The sequence below is a fragment of the Urocitellus parryii genome, chromosome 9 (assembly GCF_045843805.1).
Source record: "Urocitellus parryii isolate mUroPar1 chromosome 9, mUroPar1.hap1, whole genome shotgun sequence".
NCBI classification, from domain to species: Eukaryota; Metazoa; Chordata; class Mammalia; order Rodentia; family Sciuridae; genus Urocitellus; species Urocitellus parryii.
Window position 1 is genome coordinate 12765720 of NC_135539.1, and position 16431 is coordinate 12782150.

Consider the following 16431-nt stretch of genomic DNA (forward strand, 5'->3'; position numbering starts at 1 on the left):
AGATCTTTCTACACTTAAAGACAACTTCTTCCAGTAAATCTATCATAAAAAAAAATGAAGCATATGTATGCACGACATTTATAAGTAATTATATCTGCTCTAAAAATTAGTCAGAGCTCAGAATCCTTTCACCTGGCTGCCTCATCTTGTTCATGAGGAAACAAGATGCAGCCAGCATTCACTTGCCTGGCAACATCGATGTAATGAGCATGTGTTTCTTCTTCGAGTCCCATAGCCGCATTTCTTAAATAAGCTTGAAGAGATTCAACTAGAGTCTGCAGAGGAACACCATCAGTTGTTTGCTCAATGAGACTGTCCAGTTCATGAAGCATACTTTCTAAGGTGTACTCCCCTTTCATCAAACATCTAAGTGCTTCTGGAAATATGATTTGGCGGAAATTTGAATTCAATTCCTATAAATATATGAGAAACATATTTTAATGTAGTCTGTAGATGAATTACACACTTTGAAACCTAGTGCCACAAATTAAAAAACAACTCACACAACTATAACCAAGTTATGGCTACAAACTTCACGTTCATCTTTATTTTAAATGACTGCTTAAAAACACTCAAAGCAGGGAGTCAAACTGTTTTTCTGGATTAAAGAGAAAGACAACATACAATATCTAAAATAAAAAATTTAAGATGAACTAGACACATTTACCTGCAATGAGGTGTATACCCCATTGGCTAAATGTACTGCCTCAGATGCTTCTACAGGGTTTGGGATGTCTAAGTCCTGTGGTACCAGATGGCACTGCTTCAGTAACTGAACCAAGCAGGTGACATTTCCACTCATACTGCACAGCTCCTCTAAGAACCAGGCTCCATCTCGAGAAGTCAGATCAACCAGCTGCTCCCCAGCACTTGAGGCTGCACCTTCCATCATCAGGTTACGTCTAAATGAGAGAGACACTTCCTCAGTAAAACTGACTCAGGTACACACTTAAGAGAAAAGACTTCAAAATCAGAAAAGAAAGGAGGCAACTCTAACATAGGGTAAAATTAAGGAAAGGAAAACAGTACATTAAGGTGTGAGATTAAAAATTAAGACCTCACAAAATCTCAATAAGCATCTTTTTTTTTTTTTAACTTTTTAGTTGTAGATGGGCACAGTACCTTTTTAAAATTTATTTGTTTTTATGTGGGGATGAGGATCAAACCCAGTGCCGCATGCATACTAGGCAAGCATTCTACCACAGAGCAATACCTGCAGCCCAGCATCAATGTATTTAGGACAATGAAATGGTCCAGGATAAGGTTAGCTAACTCACCTTGTAAGGGTACAAAGGGCAGAAATAATGACACTGGCTAGACTCAAAGATCCTTCTTCTCCGTTCTCATGAAGGAAAACTTTAATGCAACGTTCAATTTCTTTCAACTGATCTTCACAAACTGGCACAGTGACCGCTTCTTGTTTCAAGCGTTCCACTTGTCGAATAAGTCTGCTGTTTATGTCTGCTGCATACCGCTGCAGGGTCATTTCAGTGGCAGTAATGAATTGACATACTGTGGGGGGTGGCTGGGGAGCATACTGCATTTCATATCTATAAAATAAAAAAAAAAGGAGGTACTTGCTTGCAACATTAGCACCCAGTTTGCAAATAATGTTCCCACTTTACAAAATACTGTACAACAGAAAATTGCATTCCATCCTCAAAGAGACAAGAGTCATTAGTTCCATTTCACAGTCTCAAGAGCTTAAACAACTTCCTAAATGACTCATTGAGTCAAACAATCTATGTCTGAACCTCACTCTCTTTAAACCAATCCTACCACACTTAAACTAGAATATATTTTAATTGATAAGGAAAAACACTTATGTGGGGAAACCATGAGCATGAATCTTTTTGCTGGGTGCAGTGGTGCATGCCTGTAATCCTAGCAACTCGGGAGGCTAAGGCAGGAGGATTGCGAGTTCAAAGCCAGCCTCAGCAACAGCAAGGTGCTAACCAACTCGGTGAGACCCTATCTCTAAATAAAATACTAAATAGGGCTGGGATGTGACTCAGTGGTTGAGTGCCCCTGAGCTCAATCCCCAGTACCCCCTGCCCACCTCACCCCCATGCCAAAAAAAAAAAATCTTAAAAGTAACTCCATTCAAATTCCTTCCACTGTGCTCACTTTAGAGAAATAAAATATTAGCATGGCCCTGCTCAGGGATGAAATGCAAGTTAGTGAAGTAACCTGTGGTTTTTTATAACCACTACAGAAAGAAGCATGGCAATGCCTAAAAAAAAAATTAGGAAAGGAATCACCCAATGACCCAGATATTCTACTCCTTGGTACTTATCCAAAAAGAACTGAAATCAATATAGTACAGTCATAAAGCACATCAAAGTGCAATTAACATTCCAGCTAAGTTCTAGAATAAGCCTACAAATCCGGCAATAGATGAATGGATAAATAATTAGTGGTATAAATACTCAGTTATTCAGAATAATGAAATTATGTTATCTGCTGGTAATTGAATGGAACTGGAGAGCATCATGTTAAGTGAAATAACTCAGACCCTGGAAAGTCTAGGGTCCAGTGTTTACTCTCCTATGTAGAAGCTAGAGAGGAAATAGGAATTAAAAAACAGGGTTTCTCATAAAAATAGAAGGCAGAACAATAGAGTAGAAGGGATCAACATGAAGAGGTGGGAGGGAGGAGAGAAAGGAAAGGGGAGGAACTTCAAAATGAAACTAATCAAATTATTCTAAGTACATGTAAAAATATATCACAATAAAGCTCATTTTATGTATAATGCATCAATTAAAAAAAAACAAATATAAACATGAAAGGCCAGTAAAGGAAGTGGGGGGAAGGGGAGGGAAGGGAGAAGTAATGGGGAATTAAATGCAGCAAATTATGTTTTATGTATGTATGAATGTCACAATCAACCCCACTATTATAATTAAAATGCAATAACAAAAAAATAAAAAGAAAAAAATTCCATCTATTAACCATTTCTTTCAGAACAATAAAACACAAATGCAATTTAAATATCAAACACAACTTGCTTGTACCCTCAATGGAACCCCCAATGAGAAATGAATGAAATCAAATACTTTAAACATACTTCCTATAGAGTTCTTGACAGCGCTCTACTGTGGTGTTACAGATGAGTTCTTCCATCCAAGTTTTCCACTGTTCAATTCGATGTTTCTGAAATATGGCTTTTGGATACTGCAGAGCGACAGTTGCATAGTGATGCAGCTGTTCCAGACAGCCGCGGAGCACAGAGCGCCTCTGCTGCAGAAGAGCACCAACTTCCCCTTCCAGCTGCTCACACTGGCTAATCAAGTGGGCCTGGCCCGCATTCTGCAGAAAGGCGGTTGCTGGCACATAACTTGGGGGACCTTTTGTTAAAAGATAATATTAATCACAGTAAAGCCATTTCAGTCATCAGTCATTGAAAGGGAGAATAAACCAGACCCCACACACAAACACAGAACTACAGGACTTGCATGCTCATACTCTTATCTAAAATAAGTCAACCCATACCAAGGTCCATTTGTGTGCTTATCTCCTGAAGCAAACTTGCAAGCTGTGTTGCTTCTAAATTATTGAATGCAGCCTGATAATGTGTTATCCACTGTTCAAATTCATTCAGCTTCACCTGGATTGCTTCTTGAACAGCTCTTTGCTGAGTCTGTAGTTGAGTGTGTTCAGAATACCTAATCAAAGGGAAACAAATAAATCCAAAGATCACTTGCTGCTCTTCTACCTACTTTAATAACTTGGACTTTGCTCAGACTTGGACTGCCTGATTAGCTCCTTTGCAAACTTAAGGGCCCTGGATAAATATACCTTACTCCTGCGCTCTCATTCGTGACCCGGTAATTCCCTCAACTATCACAACTCCCAGGTTTTGAGTTCCTTTAAGGTTAAACTCGGTAAGTCTGGGAGTCTCAAGCAATGCTTGGTACTTGCATATTCAACCACCTTTTCCTGAGCACCTGCTATGTAAAGTTCATTTGTTTAGATCACTCTATTCAATTAAATGGTTTTTTAAAAACTCAGCAAAGTAGATGAAATAACTGCCACTGTACAAATGAACAGGACTCAAGATACAATCACTGAGAGAAACTAAATCCCAGAGTTTCTAAATCCAAGTATTCTTACCACTATGCCCACCTATCTTCCATAACTGGCCACACATTTAAATACAAGAGAGCAGAAAATTATTGCTTCTGCTGCTATTTTTTGGTACTGGAGGCTGAACTCAAGGATGCTTTACCATTGAGCTCTATCCTCAGCCCTTTTTTGAAACCAGATCTTACTAAGTTGCTGAGATGGCCTCAACCTTAAGATCCTCCAGCCTCAGTCTCCTAAACTGCTGGGATTACAAACATGTGTCACCACACCTGGCAGTAAGCTGCTACTTAATTCTAATTCAAACTGACAAGGTTTACACAAAATGAAAATTCTCCTTAATGACATGTACTGAGAAGAATTCAATGCTGTTTCAAACCTGTGTTGGAGTGTGTGAGAAGGATGATCTACTCCTTCAGCTCCTTCTAGAAACTCTATTTCCTCCAGCAGTTTGCCTTGCAGTTTTTCCACATCTGTCAGCTGCTCTTGCAAACTTAGGTATTCGTCTAAGCTGCTATCAAGTTTGGGAAGCACAACCAGCATCTCATCCCTATTCTTAAACCAGTTCACCTGTAAAAAGGTATTCTGATTAGGAAGATGCTTACAGGGTCACCTGTGTGACATGATGACATGTATCAGAAGAATCATTGAAGGACATTTTGAACATATTATCCTACCTAAAGCCCATCAAAGCCAGAAAAGGATGGTGTCACTCCCATTTTACAAAGATAATATTTGCACTGACGTATGCAGAGACATAAACTGACAAACTCAATCCCATAACTACACCACCCAGAACAGGATCAGCATCACTGGCTACAGATGGGGAGGGAAGACTGTGCAATTAAAAAACATTTAGTACTGTCAGTGCTAAAACACATTTCAATATATTTTAAAAGTAAAATTTTTTTCAAATCACTAACCTACATCCTAGGAGGTAACTATGTCTTTGTGTGGGAGCACTGCCTAATTAAAAATTAACACCAAATTCCCATATGTAACTTCCATTTCAACATTATATATCACAATCTTGCCCCAAAAAAAGTTCTTTTTTTTTTTTTAAGGAAAAACTGATTTACTCAACTTTTTTATGGACATATATACTCTATTAACAAAAAATGAGGATGACTATGACATCACTGGGCTTTACCTTAATTTCAGCTACCCTGGAAGAAAAGAGGCTGCGGGTGATCTCTCGTTCCATCTCTCGCTTGCTCTGCTTGCTCTCAGCCTGCTGTCCCCCTCCACCATAGACAGCGCCAGCAAACCCAGCCTCGCCCCCAGCAGTCCAGTCCACCAGGGGGTCATACACAAAAGCCTCCAGTAATGTTAGCAGCGTCTCCCTGCCACGCCGCATGATGTGGAGCACCTGTGTTCAGGAGAGTTCTGAATAAGTCTTGCCACAAGTCTCCTCATATATATATACAGCATATACGTGTGTATATATATATATATATATATATTCATTCCACGGGTTTTTATTCATTTAACATTACACTAGAGGTAGAAAACAGCATACCTGCTCACAGGAAAGCCTAAAAACACCTTCTACTCCAGTTACACCCAATGCTGTTTCAATGTTTTGTGTCATTCGAAAAGGTACTTTCTCAGGAACTCTAAGGCTTTTACCTTGAAAAGACAAATCGTTATATTTTTGCCCTTTCACCAAAAAATATTTGACCCTCATACAAATGCAAAAGTCCATATTTATTTTACCTTTTTCAAAGCAAACATTGTAGTCTATGTGCACCACTTCTCCAGTCGTCATATCTATGAGAACATTATCCAGATGTCTGTCTCCAAGGCCAATTATGTATCCAACCATGGACATGACTGCAGTAGACCTTGCATAAGACTAGAGAGGAGATGAGGGGAGCAAGTTAAGGATTATGAGCAAATTTTCCCAACATGAACTTGATGCTCTAACATTCACAAAACTTCACAACCCTACTTCCTTATTTTAAAATAAACAAACAACAAGTCCTCCTGGGGTTTGCTGCATGTGGTCAGGCAGGCTCTGTACTGTGCAACCACATTCAATACTATGTCCCTGGTTGGGACTAGTCGACCATTATCAGAATGCTGGATTTCTTTTTTCTTTTTTTTTTTAATATTTATTTTTGAGTTATCGGTGGACACAACATCTTTGTTTTGTATGTGGTGCTGAGGATTGAACCCAGGATGCACGAATGCCAGGCAAACACGCTACCGCTTGAGCCACATCCCCAGCCCTAAGAATGTTGGATTTCAAAACAAACTTTCCTTCGCCTAGTTCTTCCCTTTCTAAATTTTTTATTCTTTTTTCCATCTCATCCTTACCGCCTTCCCATCCTGTCCTTAGACACAGTCATGGCTGCACCTTTATAACTATACATGAGATTCAAATGCAGGTCTCAGACTACCAAGCTTGAAGAGCCACAGGAAGGAAGAGAAGGAAAATGAGTAAGAAAGACAGGTGAGAAGGAGATGGCCAAAGAAATAACTTAGATCAGGGATGGTGCTGTAGGTCATGGCAGAGTGCTTGCCTACCATTGAGAGGTACTGGTTTCAATCCTTAGCATTACATAAAAATAAATCAAGACATTCTGTCCATTTACAATTATAAAAAATAAGAAGAATGAACAGATCATTTTCCTTACCTGTGTGACTCTCCACCACTCATCAGGCGTTGTGCAGGACGACCACAGCTCTTTGGCCAGGAGATTTGGGGGTGTGGCCTCCATTAACTCCTCTAGCACTGCCTTCATCACATGGAGGGGCCAGTCCCGACGGGATACATCCAGACTGAGTCCAACTGTTTTCAAAGCAGGGCCAATTTTACTATAATAAAGCTCACTAGGACGGGGTACAATTCCAGGATTCTGAGGAGTCTGGTAGGAATCTTGGGCCTTCAAAAAAATATTTAAAAAAAAAAAAAAAAGAAAGATCAAAATAAGGATAAAAATTACTTTGAATATAAACTAGTATTTTAAAACTGATTTATCAGTAACATTATCTGCTTAGCTTAATTTCATGTATAAACAGTCAATTCTTCTGGACTATGTATCTTTGTTACAATTTCCACCTTTCTTCTATTTAGACATTCCTTCTTTATTGAAAAAGTTTGCCTGTTACATTTTCTTGATTCGAAACCCAATGCCCAGGTTATTTTATTTTGGGTAATCAAGATGGAAATCAGGATCATTCTATCTCTGAGCTATAGTCCCATCCCTATTTTTGTAATTCTATTTTTAGATAGGGTCTTGCTAAGTTGCCCAGGCTGGCCTTGAATTTGTGATCCTTCTGCCTTAAGCCTATGAGTGGCTGGGATTAGGGGCATGTGCCAACCCATCCATCATTATATTCTTCTTTGTACCACATAATTCATTTTTTAAATTATAATTTACATTCATTTGTTATATTTCGCTCTTCACTGATGACTTAACCATCAATATGAAATCCACAACAGATAGTGAGGAGCATGCTGCATGAAAATTTAGTCAGCCTTCTCTAGTTCCTATCTTTTTGCTCCCCCCACTGCTCCTTTTCCTTCCGGTGCTGGGTACAGAACCCAGGGACTTGTGCATGCTAAGCGCACTGTCTACTGCTGCATTCACACATTGGCTCTAACTCCTACCTTTAATTTACCATTCAATAATTGTTCTGCAGGCTCCTACGCCTACTCTTAAAACTTGACTCTTGGGGCGAGGTGCATAGTCCAGTAGTATAGCACATGCTTAGTGTGCAAGCGGTTCTGGATTTGATCCTTAGCATTAAAAAATTTAAAAATGTAGAAAAGAAAATATGACTCCTTTCTATATCTCCCACTAATTTAGAAGCATTTTTATTTAGCTAGATTTGAGATCTTAAGGTTGAGATTACATAAAATTCATATTAGTATCTGCTTCTTAGAACTTTTAGTTTTATGTACCTCAAAAACACTTTCCTAAGGACTTCAAGTCTTGCAAAACTGTTCAAATGTAAGTCTGCAAATATTTTACACAACCAGAGAATAAGCTGATTTGTCCACTTGTTTATGAACATTCAAAAAAAACACACATTTTAATTTTACTCAACCTTTTGTGCTTGCAAGGCAGCTTCCCGCTGTTGCCATCGTTTGTAAAGACCAAATAAGGGTGTGGCTCCATCCACCCACTGGATCAGTCCTGACCTCGTTCCTAGTGGTGTTACAGAATAGTGTCGTGCATGGAAACGGGGCGTTTCCTGTCGATTAATTGTAGCAAACATGGTATTCACAATAGATAAGAATTGCATTATCCTCTCATCCAGATGTAAGTCCTCCAGCCCTATGAAAACAAATTTAAGTTGGAGGGCGGGTGACCAAATGGGGTTCTAAGAATACCACTTTCTTTGTATTAGTTAGCAATAGCATGAGGCACACTTGAGAGCATTAGAGAATTCCATTCGGTGGCAAGTTGTCAATACTAAGTATTAACATTATATTACTATATCTCAATTCTTTCTGCTCATACAAGTTCATACATAAAGAGGATGGAAATCTTCCTACACAAACCTTTGAAAAGGTAAGGATAGCTCTTCCCATCTGATCCGAGAAAAAGAAGTTTCTTGGGCTTAGTTTTTGTCGGTAAGATTGTGATGGTTCCGCCCACACTGTGGATTGTGACAGTGTCTCTGGCTGAGACTTCCCCAGGAAGAGCAATTTCAGTGTTAGTCATAGCAGCCAACCATGGACTGATTTCTTCAAGACGTAAGATATAACTTGCCCGTTTCTGTGCTCTCTGTTGCAAACTCAGCATTATCTATATTCATAAAATGGGAAAAGCAATCCTACATTATGATTACAATTTTGTTCCACATTAAACTTGGCATAAAAGTAAAGTTAACCCTTCTTCCCACCACACACACACACACACACACACACACAAATACCTGCTGCTCTAGTTTCTTTTTTTTTCTTTTAATATTTTTTTTTTTAAGTTTTCAGCGGACACAACATCTTTGTTTGTATGTGGTGCTGAGGATCGAACCCGGGCTGCACGCATGCCAGGCGTGCGCGCTACCGCTTGAGCCACATCCCCAGCCCTGCTGCTCTAGTTTCTACATTTAATTTGGTATGAGGGCTTTGGACCACCCTGGGAGGGAAATAATGGCAGGCTGAATAGGATTCCTACTTTGTTAAGGCCCCACCTCCTCTTCTCTGTCCAAATTAGTAGTTAAGTCACTGGAGACAGAAGGAAAAGGTACTGATGTGGTCACCATATTCAGGGCTTTTCAAAAACTATTTTCCCACTGTTGAACTATGCCTGAACAATGCCAACACCAATCAAGTCTGTCCTTACAAAATGGCAAAAGAGAAAGACAGGGTTAGCTGTCAGGTAGACACAGCCTTAAGGAAGTCTTTTGCAAAGTAACTGACATTATATTACGAGAAAAAAAAATGAGATTCTATCTAGAGAAGAATTAACAAAACTTAAAGGTGCACAAAAAGAAGACCTTTTTTTTCCTCCTTTTGGTGTTACTGCGGATTGAACCCAGGAGCACTCTACCACTGAGCTACATCCCAGCCTTATTATTTATTATTTTGAAACAAAAGTGCTGCTAAGGTGCCCAGGCTGGCCTCAAACTTGCGAGTCTCCTGCCTTTGCCTCCTGAGTAGCTGAAATTACAGGGGTACAACACTGGACCCAGAGGTTAAAAAAATATTTTTGGGTGGGTGGGTACCGGGGATTGAACTCGGGCACTCAAAAACTGGGCCACATCCCCAGCCTTATTTTGTATTTTATTTAGAGACAGGGTCTCATTGAGTTGCTTAGGGCTTCGTTTTTGCTGATGCTGGCTTTAAACTCGTCATCCTCCTACCTCAGCCTCCCAAGCCAGTGGAATTACAGGCGTGCATCACAAGAAAATTTTTAACAAAGAAGTTAACAGTTTAGAGCTCCATTGCTTGATGTACAGAGTAAAACACCATACTCCTTTCCAATAATCAGAGGGGACAACTGATTGTAGGTATAGTTGTTTCTCCATGTATATCTAATTCAGTAATCTGCACCTGAATTAAGAAACCATGGGGTCTGTTTTCCTGTGAAGAATTTTAAAGCAGTCTTCAGCAAGTTTTAATGGTTAATAAAAAGAAAAAAAAAGAAACACCTCAAGTATTAACTGACAGATTAATGGATAAACAACTGTATTTTCACATTGTTATCCATTACACACAAAACATGGAAGAATCAGGAAAAAAAGATCTGAGTTTATAACACAAAACAATCAATAGTAAATTGATAATGGTTAAAAACTAACAAACAAAACAGACATTTTTACACACAATGAAGTTCAACAACAGGAAGGAACTAAAGAATAGATCATTTAGAGTCGAAGCTATAAGCAAAACAATTTTCCAAAAAGTAGGTAAGGATTAAATATTTAGAGAACAATTATTGTAGAGAGGGTGATATTTAGGAAACAACAAGTAAGACCTTAAAGTTCTATTTCATTGGCTAATTTAAAATTTTGTATTTTTAGCTGAATGATAGTTTAAAAAAAGGGAAGGTGACCACAGGTATTAAATTTTTAAAAAATTATTCTTTAAAATGTATAAAATGTATATAATTATAAAAATTATTCAAGAGCTTATTTCAAACAACACCCTCCCCCCCAAACACACAGGGGCTTTAAAAAGTATTCTTTCTATCTTCTCTTCTAGATAGATGGATATTCTCTCTCTCTCTCTCTCTCTCTCTCTCTCTCTAACTTTATATCTGCAGTGCTGAATACTAAACTCAGGGCTTTGTAAACACTGGGTAAGCATTATGCCCCTGAGTTATATCCCCATTCCTTTCACAGTAGACAAAGAAGTAAGAAACTGGTTTAAGAGCATGGGAAACCAGAGTTTGGGCAAGGGCACACATAATAAATGTCATCTTTCACACTAGTTTTGTTTTGTGCTTCTAACTATTTCCTCTAAATCTAGAAATTTGCATTTACTAAAGTTTTTACATTTGTTTTGGTACGTTTTAATATTTTTCTCATTACCAAACTCAGTAAAGAAAACAGTTAAAAAGCAATAAAAGAGAAGGTAGGGATAAGGAAACACAAGAAAAAGTTACAAGCTTATAAAGAGACTACCTCAACTAATGGCACTAATGCTGTAACAGAAGACCAAAAAGAATACAGAATTAACAGGACCAAAATAAACATAAGAATTCTCAAATGTTAGAAGACACAACCGCATGTGCAGACTTGACTTCACAATAATTAGATAATGTATCCCTTATCTAAAATGCTTGCAACCAAAAATGTTTCAGGTTGTAGAGTTTTTCAGATTTTGGAATATCTACATTAACTTTACCTATTTATGTAAGCCTAATCCAAAAATGTGAGTACTACTCAAGAAGTTTTAGATTTTGAAGCATTCCAGATTTGGGATTAGGAATGTTCAACCTATACTGGTAAACCATCCTGGGTAACTCAGCAACACCCTGCCTCAAAATAAATAATAAAAAGGGCTGGGGGGTATAGCTCAGTTGGTAAAGGGTCCCTGGGTTCAATTCCCCATACTTAAAAATAATAATAATAATAATAATAATAATACCACCAAATGCTCCCTCAAGAAACATGTAGGCACAAGATTCAGTTTCTTTTTCTTGTCTAATTGTTTACTGTATATTCTTCCCTGGTGTGAACCCTCCAAACATGAATGAGTAGGGGCTTTTGCCACCCCTTCTGTCTGCCAGCCCTTAAATTCTCAAAATAAACAATATCCTTTTTTCTGTATTATAAGCAACTGGTCATAGGTGGCCTTCCATGGTCTTAAAAAAATCTTCTCTTGTGTTCTGAGTAAGGAGAGTCCACTTATTTAAATTTTGTACCCCATATGGAATTTTCTGTTCAGTAGCATTCTTTGAGAATATTCTGTACCTCTTTAAATGGAATCCAGCTGCTTCCAGGCTTTGCAGGATTCGATGGGGTCTTCAGTTTTTCGAGGGCGTTTTCAATCGCATCACCGTAGTTATCCTGAAACCACTTTTCATGAGGTGTTTCTGCAGGGGCCGCTGTGATGCTCCTCACATGCTCCAGAGCAAACACAATGGGCTTCATTAAAGCCGTGTGTTTCTCTCGCATGATGGCAATTTTCTCTTCTCTGATTAGGAAAACAATGTATTTCGTAAGCTTCAATGTTCAAAAGTTTTATAAAAACACAGGACAATTTAAATGTTTAAACTGTGAGTAAATAGTATAAAAGAATGAATTTAAATAGAGTAATAAAACACTGGCAAAATAAACAGGTGCATGCCTTTTAATCCCAGCAATTTAGGGAAGCTAAGGCAGGAAGACTAAAGGTTTGAGGCCAGCCTCAGCAATTTAGTGAGGCCCTATCTCAAAATAAACAAATGTAAAGGACTAGGGATGTCGCTCAGTATTAGAGTGTCCTGGGTTAAATACAGAGCCCTCCCCGCACCTTTCCAATAAATAAATAAATAGATAGATAGATAGGCAAAGTAATTTTATAACATAAAACAAAATTTAGCACATAAAACAGGAAGCTTTTCTTTTCAATAATGTGGGGCAAATGGGATACGCACATACAAAAACTTCAGTTGTATCCTTATCATACACAATGCAAAAAAAAAACAAACAAACAAACTAACTCAAAATGGAGCAAAGACTTCAACTTAAGAGCTAAGACTATAAAATTCATAGATGAACACATACAGAAAAGCCTTCTTGACAGTAAGTTTGGCAATGACTCCTCAGATATGGAAAGATAGATCAATGTAAAATGTTAGAAGTTTCGTTCATTGAAAGATACTATTCAGAGAGCAAAATGACAACCCACAGAAAGGTAGAAAATATTTGCAAATTATGTATCCAGTAAGAAGTCAATATCCAGAATGTATAAAAAACTCCTATAACTCAACAACAAATACATACAGCCCAATTCAAAAATAGGCAAAGGACTTGAACTGACTTTTTTCTGAAGATAAACAAATGTCCAATAAGCAAATGAAAAAATGCTTCACATCATTTGTCATCAGGGAATACAAATTCAAACCATAATAAGATACCACTTCATATCTAATATGTTGGCTATTATCAAAAAATAGAAAAGAGAGAAAATTAACAAGTGTTGGCAAAGACTAAAAAAAAAAAAGGAACACTCATGCACTGCTGGTGGGAATATGAAATGATACAGCCACTGTGGACCTCAGCTTTTCAGATCCTAAACAAGTTAAAAAACACAGATAAGTCACAAGATCCATTGCAAACCTACTACATCATACACAAAATAATTCAAAAAGCAAGGACTCAATCAGATATTTGTACACCAATGTTCAAAGTGGCATTACTTACACAGCCCTAAAGAAGCAGCAATCCAACTGTCTACTAACAGATGAATGGAAACAACATGTGGTACACCTATACCAAGGAATATTCTTCAGTCATAAAAAGGAATGGAATTGGGACTGGGGCTGTAGCTCAATGTCAGAGCACTTGCCTAGCATGTGTGAGGAACTGGGTTTGATCACCAGCAGCACCACATAAAAACAAATAAATGAAATAGAAGCATTTTTAAAAAAACAGTACAGCGGTAGTGTTTCAGAGCCTAGGAAGAAATAAAAAAAACAGAAAAGCAGGCAGGAGGGGAGGACTGAACTCTAATACAAACCTTGAAATCTATACAGACAAACCTTGAAGTCTATACAGATTACTGCTTTTTCTTTCTTCCCTGTTTTCTAAAGGTAGTTTCTTTTGTGAGCAAAAGTGAATAAAAACATACTTGCGTAAAGTGTTGTTGTTTTGGACTCTCTTCACTTCATCTTCCAGCTGCTGAATTCGTCTCAAGACATACATGTGCTGCTGTAACAAAACTCCCAGCCAGAGCTCGTCCCAGAGCACAGTGACCCTGCGCAGCTCAGCCACGAGCATCTGAACCTGCATACACATATCCAAATAGGTCACCGACACATCTGCACACAGTACCCACTGTTCTTTAAACCCCAAACATCACAAATTGTATGGGTACAATTTTTTTCATTTAATAATTAAAGAATCCTAATTAGTGACTCTTATTGACAACAGGCTAGCAAACCCATTTGATTATCCTTAAAGCTCTGGTTCTCAAATAATAATTTCAAATGAGTTATATTTGTAGGGTGTTTTGGTGACGGATGCTGTAATAAAAATTTCTATTAAAAAATTGAACTGGGCGTCTTTGTACCTGTAACACCATAGTTGGGTTTGCAGAGGACAGCTTGTCTACAATTTTGCTGTAGCAATCCTGCATCATGGCTTGGTCTTCATTTAATCCACTTTTTGGTTCATCCTTATTGCTATCCTGAGAAGTAGGAGGACTTCCTCCTTCACATTCAGAAACCAGCAGTTCTTCTCCTTGAATGTTTCCAAGTAAAGTTGGAATTGCAGAGGAAAATTTATTTCCTACAGTGAAATGGGAAAATGAAATACTTTTAAGAAATTTCTCTTATGTACTTACACTGAGTTAGGGGAAACATGGATAATCTAATGAACCCCAGAGTGCTTAACTAACTTGCCTTTTGTACATTAAGTTGACTATAAAGATTATCCTGCCTTTTTATAAGCTGAGCTTATAAAATTCATTAATATTTATTAATATTATAAACTAATAGGAGAATCACGGGAGAAAGATAATGAGTCTCTAACAGATAAAGTATCCTCCTAGTCGGAGTCAAGAACTTGGTCTAATCCCTATTTGGCAGTTAAAGCTCCATAATCTGAGTTACTTCAAAAATAACTCATCTTGGTTCTGGGGACTGAACCTACATTCTTTTTTGCTACTGGGGATTGAACACTGAGGCCTTTTATCACTGAGCTACATCCCAGCTCTTTTTATTTTTTTATTTGAGACAGGGTCTCCCTGAGTTGAGTAGGGCCTTACTAAATTGCTGGGTCTGGCCTTGAACTTGCAATCTCCCCACCTCAACTTTCCAAATCACTAGGATTACAGGTGTGTGTCACTTCAACACCCGACCCTGGCGGGTTAAAGACGAAAGAAAAAATGCAAAGCACATGTCCTAGTACCAGATAAACAGTAGTTACTCCTGCAATAAACAACAATTATTACTATTGAAAAAACTACAAACTTTACCAACTCTAGAAGGCAAAAAATTGAACAAAATTATTATGAAAACTAATTTATATATAAATTAGCAGAATTTATTTATTTTCTGTGGTGCTGGGGATGTGCCAGGATCTTGCAAATGTTAGGCAAGTGCTCTACCACTGAGCAACATCATCAGCCCAAAGTGGCAGTACCTTAACATAGCATACCTGAAGCCTGGGATTCACTGCTGAGCGATATGGTTCCCACTATTGCAGGATACAATATGAGATGTGGGGAGTCTTGAGCCACACGACAGAGAAGGTTACAAATACTTTGGCGCACATATACTTCAGGGTGGTTTAAGCGAGAAAAAAGCTGCGGAATAATTCCTTCAGGATAAGAACAAAAAGATACTTCAAAGTTATTACAAACTGTCCACCTTGTAAAGTAAAAGGATAAAATCTGATGTGTGTCAGCATCAGCAAAAATTTTAAGGACTTCAAAGTTCTCCCAGGGTAACAAGAAATCATATACAATTACTGTTGATGTCCAAGTCTGATTAGGGCTATAAATCAAAGTCCAAACCAATCAAAAAATACTTCTAGACTTTTTGTTTTATAGTGCTGGGGACTGGATTCAAGGATGCTCCATTACTGAGCTATACTTAAGTCTTTTTAATTTTTTTTTTTTTTTATTTTAAGACAGGATCTACGTTTCCTAGGTGGCCTTAAACTTGCAAACCTCCTGCATCAGCCTCCCAAATGGTGGGATCATAGGCGTGCAACCAGGGCAACCAGTGATAAATGTGTAAGAAGTTTACAAAAAGGGAAGCACAATTTTTTACAAAGGGAGTATAAGATCTTTTGAAACTTATTTTTGCTGCTCTCTCCAAAATTAGTATTGTATATAAAAAGTTCCTACCATTCAGCTTCTCACTCCTCTGAAAGGTAGGAGAAAGGATCTTTGTGGTGTAACAAACAGCCTGGAACGTCCTATGAACTAACGTGGCTATCAAACACATTCAAACAACAAACATAAAGGAAACACTTTTAAAAAAACTGTTTTATGTATCCTGCTAAAAACAATATTGACTGATAGATTTAATTCAGGCCTTCACCTCTCCATGGAGCAGTAGGTGTTGTCTCCAAGCCATGTTCCAGATACTGCCGGAGCTCGCCCGCATGCTTCACCAGCAACCGGAGCAGTCGCAGAGTGGCCATCACAATCACGTCATCGGTGCTCTGCTCTGCTCTATGACTTAAATGTAGCCTAGGGTCATCCTCTTCTAAAGGAATCTATAAAATGGGAGA

The 16431-nt window shown here is 38.1% G+C and overlaps 1 protein-coding gene across 2 annotated transcripts in view; it reads right to left on the minus strand.

Moving 5' to 3' along the window:
* Nucleotides 1–16431, minus strand: part of Smg1 (SMG1 nonsense mediated mRNA decay associated PI3K related kinase) — a 101585-nt gene that overhangs the window by 20862 nt on the left and 64292 nt on the right. For both annotated transcript variants that reach the window (XM_026402469.2, XM_077802566.1), the window contains 17 exons: nucleotides 16239–16416; nucleotides 15349–15510; nucleotides 14261–14478; nucleotides 13820–13974; nucleotides 11959–12181; nucleotides 8597–8843; nucleotides 8140–8369; nucleotides 6723–6971; nucleotides 5800–5938; nucleotides 5603–5712; nucleotides 5234–5452; nucleotides 4463–4653; nucleotides 3493–3665; nucleotides 3068–3347; nucleotides 1278–1550; nucleotides 668–902; nucleotides 187–413 (listed from right to left, as the gene is read on the minus strand). In XM_026402469.2, coding sequence (XP_026258254.1) covers nucleotides 187–413; nucleotides 668–902; nucleotides 1278–1550; nucleotides 3068–3347; nucleotides 3493–3665; nucleotides 4463–4653; nucleotides 5234–5452; nucleotides 5603–5712; nucleotides 5800–5938; nucleotides 6723–6971; nucleotides 8140–8369; nucleotides 8597–8843; nucleotides 11959–12181; nucleotides 13820–13974; nucleotides 14261–14478; nucleotides 15349–15510; nucleotides 16239–16416 — 3509 coding nt within the window. The remainder of the gene's footprint in view (nucleotides 1–186; nucleotides 414–667; nucleotides 903–1277; nucleotides 1551–3067; nucleotides 3348–3492; nucleotides 3666–4462; nucleotides 4654–5233; nucleotides 5453–5602; nucleotides 5713–5799; nucleotides 5939–6722; nucleotides 6972–8139; nucleotides 8370–8596; nucleotides 8844–11958; nucleotides 12182–13819; nucleotides 13975–14260; nucleotides 14479–15348; nucleotides 15511–16238; nucleotides 16417–16431) is intronic.